Here is a 16394-nt window from a genome sequence, read left to right on the forward strand (position 1 = left end):
AAAAAAGTTATTCTTTCTCTAGGAATAACTTGTGGGAGGAGGATGGAATTCAGGCAGGTATATTGCTTAGTGTTGCCAAAAAGGAATGCCCCTTTATATCATAAAATTGTGTTATAACTTGTAGATAAACAATTGTTTAAAATTTAGAGATTTCCAGAAAGAGCCATTTTGAAATAGAGCTTCCCATGTAACTGTTTTATTACTGCTTTAATTACTGTGACAGCTCACGAGTATTCTGTGGCTTTTAAAATGGTGTTTTCCTTCAGTTTTATTAATGCACTATTTGGGGAGCAGTGGACATTCTTTGCTTATTTCAGTGCTGGAGTTCCCAGTGAAATGTCTTATGATTGGAAGGTAAACATGTTTATTAGATATTTGAAATCATGAGTATCTTTCTAATTGAATAACCTTCCATAAGACTTACTTGAAGAACTTAGATTTCTATTAAATCTTTACACTTCATAAGTTTGCCACCATGACCTCTCCCAGCTGTTTCACTCCAGCAATCCCAGTGCTCCTATTTTATTTTTTCCTCTTCTTGTGGTGAAGCACAAGTAGTCTTAATTTGCCAGTCACCATCCTGGTCTCTGCTGTCCTAATGGTGAGTAATAGTATATAAGCCATTTCCAAAAAATAAAAGCAGCTTATCATGCCTGATATAAGTTACTTAAGACGTTTAATAAAGGAAGCAGCGCTGCTTTCTAAATAAAATAAAACATGAATGATACTTTTGAAAGTTTAAACTAGGAAGAAGTAGTATGTTTCTGTTAAATTTCACCTTTATCAAATTTGGCATTTAAAGGTAATTTAAAAATGAAAGCTTAACAATTGTTAGATGAATACCAAACTTGGTTTTTAAATTATCACCTATTTCTACTGAACAACACACATGCCATCTTACTTACATGCATACAACCAACCCATTTGTGTCAGCTGGCCTTTTACCTTCTCAGAAAAGCAGCATTGTGTGGGACACTGCTGTACCTAATCAGAAGAGGTTCTCATTAGGAAAAAGCTGAAGCACCATAGGAGAACACAGTATGGAAGCCTGTACTCATGAAGCATATTTAAACCAGAACTAGGAGAAGGGAAGACATTTGTGTCCGAGCCTGTTGACCAACCATCTTTCTTTCACTTTTCATATTAACAAATTTCTTTAAACCCATTTTTGGCTAAGGATAGGATTTCAAAGTTGGTTAGAAGCAAGATTTGCGGACAGATCGTTGGGCTTCTTACTGCTGGTATTCTGTTTTGTTTCTTTTTCTCTGTAACGGGAAAAGTATTGAGGATTGAGAGAATAATTTATTCTTACTATAGTGTGAGATCATTGTAAGAAAAAGCTGGAGCATAACTGTATATGAAGAAAAATGTATTTGAGGGAAGTTACCTTAACTCTGGTTAAAGTAAGGATATACTTGTTGTTGCTTCCCTTGCTAACAGTTTGCTGAGTAAAAACAAATGGAAGAGAAAGACAGGTATGGTGTTTTGAATTGTGCCGCGTATACTGTGGCTGATAGTTCAGCTACAGAAAAATCAGTCCTAATTCCTTAAACTGTTTGAAAATTAATGAAATAAAATCTTCCCAAACAGTGGGAGGCTTTCACACCTGCATTTGAGAAAGGAACAGAGAAGAGGATAAGATGCTGAAAAGAATAGTAGTATCCATCTAGGTATTGTCCTATGTCCCCTGTCATTTCTGTAGGTACTTTTCCATTTCTGTGTCTGTTTCTTTGAATTTCTTGAGTCCCTTAGGCAGAAAATGAACTTAAAATCCATTAACGAAGCTGCTACTGAAATTTACTTGCTGATTATCTACTGGTAATAATGATGGTGCAGTTGGGGGAAAAAATTTTCAGAACAAAAACTTGTGTAACCTATTATTTTTATGTAAAACAGATGGGCTTTCTAATGGAAATTTACCTTTTCAGTAATTACATATAAATATGTTAACGATGACAGTCTGCTAAATGAGATTGCAGGTGAGTTGTTGAAGAGTAGATATTAGGGTTTAGTTATCTTGCTATGACACATATTTTTCACCACTATATCCAGCTACTTGGTGAAATCTTGAGTGTTCTGTAAATCATGTTTTAAATCTGCTTTTATTAAAGGATTTTTCCCCAATTTAACCATAGCAAATGAATTCCTTAGTTTTTAATTCCGGTACCCATATACGCAATATTTAATTGTATATTAATTGTATATTATTAGTAGTATTATGGTTTTGAAATGGATGTGGTGTAGTAGTCACTTTAGAGTTTTTATGATGTGCAGTTTAATTCTCTGTTCTTGTAGAATGGCAGACCTATAAACAGCCTATAAATATTAACTGTGTTCTTGGCTCCATTTGAAGGATTAGGTATTTTAAATGCTTGCTAATTGGCATATAAAGTGGCTTAGATGCATTATTTTCATAATCCAGTGGTTATAAAGACAAAAAAAAAAAATCAGAAGTAGCAGTAAGTTGTTCTTTGAGTAATGAGAACCTGGACAGGTAAGGCAGAAAGCGGCACTGTAACAATGCACTTGTTATTAGGGCCTTGATGCAGAAACAAGTTACCGCAGTTTGTTCCAAAAAGTTCTTTGGGTTTTGGTTCCTGTTTCTGGAGAATCCTGTGCTCTCTGGTGTTGAGAGTCCATTCTGGGTCTCTTTTTCTGCTTCTTGTTTGTATTGCATCTGTTAGGCACATCACCTTGAGTTCTGCCCTGTGTTTCCTATACTTCTGTTCAGCCCTGCCTCCATGGCACTTATCTGGATCCTACTTGCTTGCATTTTTTGTTGTCTGTCACTCCTTCCTCTTTTTCTGATCCTTCCTCCCACTTGGCTTTCTACTCACCTTGTGTTTCTGTGATGGGATTTCCTCAAAGCTTTTCCTTTCTCTGGGCTGGGCAGGTGCCTCCTCGTTCTTGTGGAAGGGATAGGAGTGAGAGCCAGGTTCCTTGCCCTGGGTGCTTAATGGCAGCAATCTCCAATAAACCCAGTTCTGCTGGAATGTGGCATCCTTAGTTTCTCTGGAGTGATGGAGTGTTTATAATCTTTTCATATATGGAGCTAACGTGTGCTCTCCAGTAAAGAAATCTGGAAGTTAACTTTATAGCTTTTAACAAGCTGCTGCTGAGGATATCTGAACCATGACACCACCACCACCACCCCCTTTTCTGCTGCCAAAATTTGTGCAGAAAAAGTTGCATGCTAAGCTCAAAGGCTACAGCATGTGCTAGGTTTCAGCTCCTTTCTTCAAATTCTCTAACACGATAGAGGTATTAAAATGTTTGCTATTCATCCGAGTTTCAGAAGTGGTTGAATCACCTTGCTTAAGCATGCAAAAACCTCAGAAATAAGGTACATAGCTTAGGCTACAAAAACTCACCAAGGTTTGTTTTTGGGGTTTTTTTAAGCATAAAAATACGGAAAAATATAACGAAGCATTCATGTGGCACCTTTTCCTAATCAGTGTTAAGGTCTAGTTTCATTGATCTTTTTCAAGGAATCCATTACTTAGAATAAGGTACCGCATTTAGTCCAAAATACAGGCACAAGTTCCTGTTCAAGGAATTCCTTGTTTACCCTGTGTAAATACTGATCTGTGTCAGGAAATAAATTATTTCAAATAAGCAGCTGAAAAGAATCACTTTTTCCTTAAAGAAAGAGTCAGTCAGATACAGAGTTTTGGCTAAATGCAAACTGAAAACTATGAATTAGACACTGAAAAAAGGCAAAGATTGTAGTAAAGAGTTGATTAAGAGAGCCAAAATGTTTCCATGTGTGACTGTTTCAGAACTTGTGTTTACAAATTTTTTTTAAAAATGGTAGCACAAGACTTGCTTCACGGGTTCGGACTGCTGAGCTGATCAAAACCACTGTCCTTCCTTCAGCAGTAGCAAAACCAGTAGTCTTCCAAAAAGGGCCAACGGAGTCTTGAAGTGAGGAACTATATTGCCAGCAAATGTGGATTTTAGGGCTCAAGTTCCCAAACATGAAGGCTTATGGCAAGTCTAGTGGAGAGGAACAAGCTAGGTAGCTATAACAAATCCTTCTGCCCTAAAACTGCAATTCTGGAATCCACAATGGAAATGGAAAGAAACATCTTTGTACTGTTAAAATGTATTTTTTAATGTACCCTAAAAAGACGTATCCTCGTGGAGTGGCATCTGTGCAGCAGGAAAAGCTGGATGGCTCCTGCAGTTCAGAAGAAAACTTCTATGTACTCCAAAACTGTCATTCTGGTTTGATGGACTTGAAACTTGCTGTAGCTTTGAACTTGAGGTGCATTTTAAAGATGAGGTGCAAGGTTAACAGTAATATACTTCTAGGCAAGACGTTCTTCAGATAAATCACCTAAAAATAATGCCTTTACCAAATTGTTTCTTTTCTAAAATTCATGCATGTAACATGTCCAATCTGTGGCTTTTACTCTATTCAAGTTGTTCTTAGATACTTAAGACTTAGTCTGCCTTACCTGTCTCTCTGGGAAGCAGCCTCACAGAAATTGTTACAGATGCAGTGAGAAACTGTTGTGTCCCAAGAGGAGGAATTCTGATTTAAGAATGCTATTTTGAAGTTCTTTTAAAGCTTATTAAAATTTATTTTTGTGTGTCAGAAAGCACAGAATAGGACAAACAGTTCTCAAAATAAGACCACGTAAAGAAACTGCCAGTACTCCATTCATTCAAGTGGCTTTTTTGGAAACAGTGTGGTCATGCTGACAGCATGAAATGTTTCCATCTAGGCTATCACCTCTTTCCAGGTGAAGATGGAGGACTAACAGAGCTGTGATGCTGCTGTTTCCACCATCAGCGTACAGGAATGGAAAGCAGTTGTTTCCTGAGGATTTGGTGAGGCGGTAGGAGCCCAGCCTTCTGTGTTCATAGCAAAACAGAAAGCGAAAGGAATTGCAAAAAAATGAAGGATGTCCACAAAGCAAAAGGGACCTCTCTTATTGGAAAATATTATATTAAATGCACATCGTCAAGCTATCCTCATACAGAGGAAGACTGGGAAGTGTAATAAGAGGCCATTCTGTCCGTATTTGTAGTTTTACAAAGATTGCAGTCAAAAACATACGAGTGTCAAAAGTGGAGACAGTTTCCAAAGGTGAGCATAAAGAGGTAGCACAAGCGTATAGGGGAAGTGTTGGAAAGGCAAAAGGGGACTAAAGTCAGTTACAACCAGCAAGGAACAGTAGAAGACAACAGGGCAGGTTCTGTTAGAGGTCAGAGGAAGAAAGAGAAGTTGAAGGCATGCTGTGTAACTGGGGAATGAGAAATAACAGAGAGCAGTCTGAAGGATTCAACACTCTGATCTCAGAGGAGAACTTGCACACTTCTCGCCAGCTGGTAGGAAGTGTGGGTCAGAAGAGGGAAAGTAGTAGTAGTAGTAGTTAAAAGAAAAAGAAAAATCTGTCCATCTACTATACTGTATCTATATCTGTCTATCTAACATTCTATTCCAACAGAAATCTGTCTCTTCTATTGCTAGAAACTATTCTCTGTCTGGAAAGACATGGAGCAAGCTGCTAAATGATGAAATTGTAAGAATTGGGGCTGCCAGGGGGTGGGGTTTATGGCCATTTAAGACTGAAAACAAGCAACAAAGTATTTCAAGAGCAAATCAAGTGTAACCAAACTGATGTCCTTCCTTGAAAGAGTAACTGTCTTGGTGGAAAAGAAGCAGCAGGTGTGCTAAATTTTGACTGTAATAGAGCTCTTGATACTGTCCTGCATAGGATTCTTTCTATATAAATTCTGGAAATAAAGTCTAGATGAAATTATCACAAAGTCAATGAGCAACTTGCTGGAAAGACTTTTCTGGCAAATGACAAGTGATCAAGAAGGATCTTGCAGAGACTGATTGGGCTCAAGAAAAAGGGAATATGCTTAATTGTAAAGTTGATGCTGAGTTGGGGGAATTTGCAAGCACTCGGCTCTTTTTTTTTATATACTCTAAATAGTCATAGCAAATTTAGGGAACAAATACAAAATGCATGATTACAAATGGAAATCAAATACTAACAAAAAGAGGGCTCAGTAGTGAATGGTACAGTAAAAGGGGACTTGAGTGTTATCCACAAACAGATTGAGTTGGCATTGTGATATCATGACAAAAAAGGGAAATTCTTTTTGGGATGCGTTAGAAAAAGAGTCATTACATAAACCAGGAGAAGTGACATTCTGCAATATCTAGTGATAATGAGGGCTCAGTTCACTGGCCAGTTTTTGACACCACGTGTGGAAACTCAAGAGGAAGGCAGCAAAATGGAGAAGTCTAGTAAACAAGACCTCTAAGAAATACATGTGTTTGGCCTAAGAGAGGGAAGGGGCATAGGTCTTAAAATACTCTAGTATTTTTTCATATAAGATAATAGAACAAAAGCATCTAGATGCATGAGGCTTGTATAATGCGAAATCACTGAAGATAATGTAGGGTTATTTACTATAAAAGTGCTATAATCTCAGTCAAATGCAGCAGGACCTCTGGTTTTTTTTCTTTTTTTTTTTTTTTTTTTTTTCCTAAATGGGAAATTAAACTTGTTGGTGTAGTATTTTTATTTTGATTATAACTTTCATGAAAATTGAAGTAGTTTTTTCCAGGGCGACCCCAACAGTAGTTGCATCCTTTTCATGGTGCATAGAAGCATATTTTCTGTGATCACACGAAATACTATATTGAGGGGGGCTGTTGTTTCTATGGGAAAGTGAAAACTAGGAGCAGCCTTATTTTGTAACCTCTTTGCAGTTATGATATGTTTTTTGTAGTTAGTTTAGTGTGAAGTCACCTCAAGTGGAAAAATGTTTATAGGATAATAAATTTCTAAATATAAAGGCTTAAAGGGATAACCAGCAGAATGGGTTTCACAGATGGGAAAGCATTTGTCCATTTGATGCATACAAGATTAACAGTTCTTCCACAATATTGATATTTTTTGCATTGAATAGGTGATGCAGATAAATAAAAAGACGATTATGGTAACTTACCCTTCCAGCTTTAAAAAGGCCCATCTATAGCAAGGAAATGCTTTGGATTTTTCTTCAGGGTAACTGTCTTAGCCTAGGTATATCTTCCTAATTTATTCTGTACAACGAGCTCAGGCCAGTTCACGGTTTCTGCTTGCTTTCTTTTGCCTTTTCAAAAGCCCTGAACTCAGTATATTAGCTACAGGAGCACACCATCTCTGGAAGCTGGCTTTGTCTTGGCTCTCTAATTTTCATTGATGCTCAAGATTACATTTGAGAATTCTCCACAGTTCCATCCCTGTCTTTCATTTGTTTTGAAATGCACAATTTGATTTCCTTAGAGCTTTATAAAATTAAATTCGTGCCACAGCATAGGCATTCCGTAGAATTGACAGCAGCCTGAACAAATACATACTGCTTGTGTGTACAGTGTGTGTATGTTTTACTTTCTCTCCAAAGGTGGGATACCAACTTGATAGGCTAATAGTCATACCTGATATTGCATGCTTTAAACAATGTTCTTAAAATAAATTTAGTGAAATTACTTTGTGCATCAGGTCAGTCTTTCAGAAAGCTCTTACTCTCTGTGCTTCTTTCCCTCAGCAAATCACTAAAGATTACATTTCTTTGTGGGAGCGAGAATACCTTCCACATAAAGTTTTAGACTTCAAGATGATGGTGCAATTCAGCTCTTAAGAAAATAATGCATAGGTTTTTCTGAAATCAAGGCAGTAAGTCTTTATCTAAAGTCAGGAGCAATATTTGGTCGGTATCTCTTGTTGGCTATCAGATGAAGAATTATGTGAAGAATGCAGTTAGCAACTGCTAGGTTCAGTCTAAGCCAGGTTCCCAGCATTGTTTGTCCTCAAGATTACTGACTGGAAACAAGAAAATGTTATTTGATTAAGTTCTTTTCCCTAAAAAAAATAAATTACTCTTTCCTCTTGTAGCCCACTGTTGTTAAGCTTGTAGCTTAGATTTAAGTGGTTAAACACAGAGGAAGACATTTCTTAAAGGAGGTTTGCATTTTTTCAGGGTTTTGGGGGGTGGTTGTTGTTGTTCAGGTGTTATAGGTCATACATAAAGATTTTTTTTTCATTGCATTATCTTTTTCTTGGCAGGAAACATTACAACTACTTCAAGTTACTAACTTTTCTAATGATATTGTTTGAAGATTGAAATTGTGACTCTTTAAAGTTGATGGCAAACCTTGCATAATACAGTTGTTAAGTTTGTGTAGAGACAACGTGGAGAGACCTTCTAGAGACTGTTTGTCCTAGGATCTCAGGAAAATTGACCAAAAAAGCAAATGCTTGATTGAGCGGGAGAATCCTGGTGATATGTATACAAAATTTGAGCCTCTGTGTCTCATCTAAACAGCACCTCCTGTTTGTTTTCAGCATAATAATTTGAGAGATCTAAGTGGAGTTTGTTGTCACATTAGAAGGTTGCTAGACTGTGCTGTATCTCCATTAAATACTTGGAGTGACTTTCTTGCAGCAGTGCAGGTACTTTGGTCCTGCAAGGATATGAATTTTCTGTTTGGGGGTTCTGTAATAGGATAATAAAAGTGCTGGAGCCCATCTAGTGCATGAACATTTGAAACTGCTAGAGAAGTTATAAAATGTGTCAGATCAGAGAGGATGGAAGGCAATCCCATTAGCGGGAAAATTTTAACCTTTTTGTAAAATAACTTGCTTTACTACATCAGTAACAGATTGGAAGAGAAAAATGTAAAAAGTAGTGGTCAAATGGAGGTTTATTTGGGGAAGGTGATTCCGTAAAGGTTAATCTTACTATGCCTTAAAGGGACTGCATATATTAAAAGATATAAAGATATTAAAAGATTTAACTGTGTTAGAACCCAAGTTTAAGCAGTCAAGTTGAAGTCTGAAAAATCACTGTGAGACCAGGACATGTTTAGCACATTTAGGTTAGATAAATCTGATTAAATCCAAGCACATTTGACCTTGCCCCGCTGCCTGTTTCCAGAAAAAAAAATTGTTAATAAACAGAAAGACTGGAACTTACGGGTTTGATTATGCAATTTAGGATTGCGGGTAAAATCCTGACTCCATGGAAAGTCAGCAAGACTGTTTTCATTATTTTTATTTGCATCAGCTTTCACCCTTGGATTTTGAGATTAGTTTTCCTCAGAGAACTAGGATTCACTGTCCCTGTGAACTTAAACTTCCCTGCAAAGGTTTGGAAGGAAATCCTCGTAGAAAGCCAGCATTGTAAGTGTAATGGGCTGGCCAGTAGTCTCCCTTCTCCATCAGAGAAGAGGGAAGTTGCCTTTGAGATTCTGCCAGAGCCCGTTTTAGAATAAAATAGATACAGTGCACTTTTTTAACTTCTTGAACGGTGGGGGAATACTGGTTTTAGTCAATGTGCGTTTTTTATACATAGATGTTTCATTAGAAAAAAGAGCATTTTTCTTTTAAACAATTCACCTTGACTGGTTTAAGTCATTTTCTTTCAATGATCATGTACGTAATCAGGAATAATAAGATTTTGTAAAAGAAGAAAATCTGAAATATTAGTGTTATTTTAGGAAATTCAATGCATCAGCATTTCTAGCAGTATAGAAAGCTACACCTATGTAAAACTCAGGCTTCATTAATATTTTTGACAATTATGCATGTAAATTTGAGTATGAGTATCAAATGGAAATAATTGGTTTATTAATGAACATGTTATGCATGCACATGTTAAATGCTTTATTGGATAAAAAGCTAATTAGGGCTAATGACCTGCATTTTTGTTCACAATTTAAGTCTATCTTGACAACACTATGACCAGAAATGGGCATAGTGCTGTGTTTTGTAAGGCCTATGGATTTATAGAAGGACTAAGAATATTACAAGCCTGCTGCTGCTGATGTCACCGAAAGTACGGAGTATTAAAATATATTTATCTTTTTCAGTGATAGTAACTAAAATCAGCTATAGGGGATTTTTATTAACAAAAACTTACTATGGTGTTTTTCTCCCCTAAAAAGTATTGTCTTATGTAGATCTGTACTAGTACTACAAGTTATTTATTTCAGCATTTCATGCAGACTGTGATAATTTGTTCTACAGAAAAGAAGTTTTCATTGTAAATATGGAAGCTTTTTTAATGTCATCCCTGAATTATAAGAAATTCTTCCCTGTTTTCTGGATTTTAGGAATCATCCATGTCTCTGTAAAGCTTTAAATAGTGTAAGCACAGTTGTGCTGTGCCCTCAGAAGAATATCTTTTCAGCTTAGTTCTGAATTAGAATGCAAAAATCAAAAATTACTTAACTCAAACTGATGTGTCGTGAGGACAAATAAACTGTTACGCAAGCGAATAAAAAAATGGTTTTTATTATAACCTGAAGAAATTAAATCATTTCTATTGACCTCATCAAATTCTTGTATCTGCTAGAGTGCTTTAAAATCACAATTATTTAATTAATGAGTTTCTTTTAAACAACATAACTGTAAAAATCAAAACCATATGAACATTATCTTAAGTTTCCCATTGCACATTAAACAACTTTTGTTGTCTAGTTATGCTTCAGCATGTAAATACACTAGTAGCTTGTAATGCAATACTTATTTAATAAAAAATATTTAATAAAAAAATAATTTAATAAAAAAAGTCCTATTGGCCTTGAGATCAAAATCAGTATTATTGATTGTTACAGGAGCCACACAGTAATCTGTACTTCCATGTGCGGATCATAGGACCTGGCCCAGCACCCCAGAAACATTGCAGGGGTTGGTTTAGATCCAACACAAGCAAATGTGTGTACCTCATCAGGGTCTAGTAGGCTGCTTCTAAGCTGCTGTTTCTTCAGTATTCACCACTTCATTCTCATAAGAGATGCGTAGGAGCTTCACACCCTGATTCCATCATTCTCAGCGATTGCTCCCCACCTTCTTTTCCAAGAGTTTTTCTGAAATCTATTTGTTTCAATGGTCAAGTTTACAGTGGTGTCCCACTTTTATTGATGCATGTTTATGGAGCAAGTGAGCATGTTGCAGATGGGAACTTCTTAAGCTACATTTGCTGCCAAATCTAGCATATTGTATAATTACACCTTTGCTAGCACAGCTATGCTCTCACTAATTTGAACACCTTGCTAGGTAGGAGGCTTGCTAGTTGCCCCATTGGAAAATGTATAGTTTGTAAGCTGTGTAAATATGTCTGCAGGCCTGGCAAAAATTGTAATTGTGGGGGACATTTCTAACGATCTGAGCTCACATACAAGTTATGGATCTTTTAGTAATGTGTCATCCAGCCCCATGCTTGTCCAACATGAAAGTGAGGGGGACAACTTAAAACACAGCTGTGCAGGTGACTGTGACTTCGAAATGTAGTTTCATTCATACATTGGAAAACAATTTATTTTACTTTACTATTGTTATTCCTGTTCTGCCGGTCCAAGAGTGATAATTTAGGGTTGTTTTTTTTTTTTTCCACTTCTCTGGTTTCATTTGATTGCGATTACACAAGAACAGATAAACTGAGAAAAAGGTGCCACTTTTACATGTTCAGCTTTCAGAGTATAGCTCAGCTTGGGAGCATTTAAAGAACAAATTTGAACTTTAATGATTTAGCCTAATCAGTCCTTTAGTTGCTGGAAAAATGAATGCTGATGCCCTAAAATAAAACAAAAGCAAGCGAACAAAAGCAAGCAAACAAAAGCCAAAACCCCACCACTTGTACCAAATGAGGTATTTGGAAACTATTTTTATGGAACAGACAAACTTCAAGATGTGTAAAAGTAACACTGGGAGTTAGATTTTCAAACTTTGAAACAGCAAAAGCTGTGAAGTACTATCCTGAATGTGCTCCATTGTATCACAGCATTTAAGAGATCTCAAAGTGATGATTGATCTTATTTCTACCATATGCCAAGCTCTAATGATAGAGCTGCTGTTGCTTAAGTAAATGTGCAGATTCTATATTAAATTGTAGAATTTCTGCAGCACTTGTAGAGACACTATTTGTTATTACAGGAATTCTAAAAAATTCAGGAAAATCCTGAAGATAACTTGTCCAGTTTTTACCACCCTGCACCAGTGGTCACAGTTTTCTTTAATGTATTCTCTGTGAACTACTAGGGGATATGAGAGTGTAAGAGTTTTGGGATCAAGGTAGCTGTCTGTGTTTGAGAATTTGTTTTGGGTGGTTTGTTGTGGGGTTTTTTTTGTTTGGTTGGTTGGGTTTTTTTAATTCAAATTGATTGGCTATGAATGCTATTTGTAATTAATTCTCCTTTTGCTACGTGTCATTTTAGGGGAATAAGAAGGGAAAAAAGTTGTTTAAGTGTGTTAATATAAATTTGGAACTTGCTATACATTGCCATCAAGTTCTGTGCATACACCATAGCTCATGTGAAAAATTTAATGTGTTGTACTTCCATGTTTAGATATTGCAAATGGCTCCAGTTCAGGAGGATACCGCCCCCCTCCCAGAACAAAAGAAGTGATCATCAATGGACAGACAGTGAAACTAAAATACTGTTTTACTTGCAAGATTTTCCGCCCACCTCGTGCCTCACATTGCAGCCTTTGTGATAACTGCGTAGGTGAGTAAAAAAAGATACGGCATATGTTCAATTTAGTAGCTTATGTATTGTTATGAATACTTTTGATATGAGAGAGAAAAGAGTCGGTTAGTGACAAGATTACTCATGAGGTCACTTGCTGCATTCATCCCTCTTTCCTACAAGCTCTGTTAAATGTTAAGAATTTTAGAGGAGGCAGAAGAGGAGATCTGGCCTAACAGATAGGTGTTGCTAATCTAGGAAGGAAAAATATCTTCTGATGCATACATCTTTCCTAACCTGCTCTGCAAGATAAAGAACACAGTTCAAATAGGGCTGCATAGTAGTGCGATGAACTTTCTAGTACGGAGAGAACCCAGCTTTACAGGAGTCTCAGAATTGTTTCCTTCACCAAACTGAATTCAGGGCAAGGAGCTGCTTCTCCGGTTCATTTCAGACTAACTGTAAGGTGCAGTTCAGATGGTTAGGGCTTGCGCTGTGACCAGAATACACGCTGTAGGTGATTCTTACCTTTGAACACTAGAAATTTTAAAGTCAGAATCCATAAGAAATTACTGGGCAAGCATGCTATTTTGAGAGTAAGTAGATGATGTCAGGACCTAAGGATATTTTGTAATGATAGGGTTAGTTTTTTGTTGGTTTTTTTTTTTTTTTCCTCTGAACATCTTGTCTTTTTTCATGACTATTTTCTTTGGAGGGCAGGCAAGGTGATTAAGATATGCTTGGATTTAAAAGCAAACCAAAAAAACCCGCCAATCAAATCTGAGTAGTGTTCTAGTTAATTAGATCACATTTAGAGTTTAGTGCAGCTGATTAGCACATGTTGAGCCTGGATCTTACGCATTCAAGAAAATAATGTAGAAAGATGTCTCCAGCTGAGAAATCTAATTGCAGCATTCAGCACTGATATTTTTAGATATAAAGCAGTCATTGGAAGAATTACAGTTTCGTGTTTAGAAGATACTCATTTAGGGAGTACACTTAGATCAGAGTGAAAAGTTCAGTCTTTCGGCCCTATACAATCAATTGGTACCTGTAGATGTTTCCTTCAGTAAATAAGTTTTTCTGGTGTATTAGAATTGTGTAAGTGTTGTAAAAGCTATTGAACTTGGCAAGTAGGGATGTTTATGAATTGCAGTTGACACATTTTCAGAAAAATATTATATCAAATGTGTAACCTGGACATTACAGTGGTGTGGTATTGCTCAGGAAACCTGATAATGTGAAAATGCAGTTGTTGACCAGTGCTCTAAATAAAAGCTAAAGGCTGTCTTCTTTACTGAGAGAGTACATAAATAACAGCAACTCCCATGCATACATCCTGAAGCTTATTTTAAAATAGTGTTTCAGCTGTTTTAATAAACTGCTATGAAGGATTTTTCTACATGTTATTCTGTAATCTGATTGTGTCCTTTTCATACGAAGTTTGGAAAACCTACTCTGTGAAACATACAAATAGTGATGGGGGAGAAACAACTTAAACGATCTTGGTCTTTTGATTATGTCTGTGATGAAGCAACAGATATGAATTATTATGAATGTGTATCAGAAAAGAGTCTGAGCAAATGACTCATTTAAAAGATAATTGTATCCAAGAAGATTAGTCTTTTCTGCTCCTAAAATAGGTATGATCATTGCAATTTTCTCTTGCACATTTTTTAGTTTGAAGTTATTTATTTTAAATTAATTCCATGCATTTATTGGAATGGATTTGCTGTGGTTTTTCTCCTCAGCATTTATAATGGGAATTACAATAAACTATGACTTTTTCAAGGTTCATTGCATAGTGGCTTTGTTTCCTGATTAGGTACAGGTATTTGTCATATAAATATTCAGCTGTATTGAATGCAAAAAGTGAAATCTACAAGTACCTGCAACTAATTTTCTGTGAAAAATAGGTGTCAAGAAAATGAGATTGCTCAGGTACTTGTGGAAAACTAACAGTCTAAGAGCGTACACTTAATCAGAATGTGTTATGCAGTTTACCCCCACTCTTAAGTTAAGATTGCCTTTATGATGATGCTTTTAATTTTAGTTTGTGAATAAATCTTATAATAGCAATGAGTGTTCTTGTGCCACTATCATTTGCTAGTTCCTTATTGATGTAACTAAATCAATGCAAAAATATTCCTACTTCACATGCATACAGATATTTAAGTAACTTACGATTGCAACTCACGACCAGTATGGCTACGTGTTCCTTTTTACCATGTTGTTCCTGAAACTTTTGATGTATAGTTATAAACTAACTACAGAGACTACGTGATACAGGAATGGAGTCTTTCTTCAAACCAGCACTCACTGCTCAGAAAAAAACAGTATGCTACTTTTACCTAAAGGTATTTTATGATACTGGGCAAATGAATGCAGTGTGAAGGAGAGGTTCTTTCATTCTGTATTTTCTACTGGTGCTTTTCATTCTGTAAGGAATCTTTAGCAGCATTTTAAATATGTAAGTACATACAAAAATTTATTCATCGTTGGTTTTTTCTGCCCTTTGAATTAATCCTAACTTTCTAGTTGTCTAGTAAGCATATCTGTTGCTTGATCTTGTTTGTTTTTCATTTAATCGCTAAATTTTTTATAAATGGATAAGTAGTATATTTAGATAAAAATATGAAGAAATAGCTTTAAAAAAAAAAACACAAACTAATCTGAGTTCTGCCCATAGTAATATTTCAAACTCTTTTAGCTTTACAATGTTTTCGTAGTAGTATCCAGAAAAATCTGGATTTTCATGCAAATGCAGTTTGTTGCACTTATGTCATGCCTTCAAAAATTTGGTTGCCCTGAGGCAAATATTTTGGGCGTATTTCTGACTTACTTTCTCTAACTGCCTTTGGGAATGGCAGTTGGAAGTTAGCCCCTCAAGAGTTTTCTGTGTACCATTATGTTGCTTAAAAATTATAAATGAATTTAAAATAATGTACACATAAACACAACAGATAAAGACTTAAAAAAAAAATAACTACAGCAGATATAAATTCTGAGCTGGTTATTGCTGGGTTTTGACAAGAGGTTTTGATTGCGCTGTGTGATGCTAGTAAGAAGCCAGTGGTTGGACTTGCTTCTGAAATTACCAAATTACCTTTTTTAATTTATTTTTGATGATTTCAACATCAACTGTGTAATTTCCTTTTTTTGTTTTCTTTTAATGAATTTTTGTCTTGTTTAATTTGATTTCTATAATAAAAGCTGAACAAGAAGCAGTTGGCTATTTCCAAACTATTTAAATATAGTACCGAGTGACTAACGAGAAACAAACAGTAAAGCAACTTAGCCCAATAATCTATATGTCTAAAGCCTTCCTTGCATTCACATGCCACAGTTTTACTTGTCAAGTGAAGTAACTGATTTAGACTAAGGCAAAAACCCAGCATAGTGGAAGAAGAGATCCACTATTTATACTAATCTTAGAGAATATGGCCTTTTTATTTGTTTCAAAATCTGTTTATTGTAAATTTGTGTGTGACTGATAGATAAAGATAGCTTCACCAGTTCCACTGTGTTTCTTTCAACACATGATTTTTTTTCCACAGAGGATTCAAAGCTCAAATTTTTGAAATTGGATGCCACAACTTAACTTGGAAACATTTAGTTCAATTTTTCAGAGATCACTGATGAACATGAGAATGGCATACTAAGTTAGACCAAAGTTTCGGTTCGTGCAGGAGCCTGTTTCCTGCCATGGCCAGAGTGGATCCCTGGGGAAGAACGGGAGAAGAGGGCGAGCATGTGGGGATGCTTCCTGCTGAATATTCTCACGCTGACAGAAATTTTCAGCATAGGTCTTCTTGAACCCTGGGGGATTATCCCTTTCTTTTCAGTAGCTCTTGATGGATCCTAGTTGGCTGCCTTTGTACCTAATGTAAACTTTTTGAGATGGGGAACCAGGATG

The 16394-nt window shown here is 36.2% G+C and overlaps 1 protein-coding gene across 4 annotated transcripts in view; it reads left to right on the plus strand.

Moving 5' to 3' along the window:
• Nucleotides 1-16394, plus strand: part of ZDHHC14 (zDHHC palmitoyltransferase 14) — a 114163-nt gene that overhangs the window by 64034 nt on the left and 33735 nt on the right. For all 4 annotated transcript variants that reach the window (XM_082305375.1, XM_082305377.1, XM_082305376.1 and 1 more), the window contains exon 3: nt 12359-12517. In XM_082305375.1, coding sequence (XP_082161501.1) covers nt 12359-12517 — 159 coding nt within the window. The remainder of the gene's footprint in view (nt 1-12358; nt 12518-16394) is intronic.

This window comes from Platalea leucorodia (genome assembly GCF_965183815.1).
Source record: "Platalea leucorodia genome assembly, chromosome: 3".
Lineage (NCBI taxonomy): Eukaryota > Metazoa > Chordata > Aves > Pelecaniformes > Threskiornithidae > Platalea > Platalea leucorodia.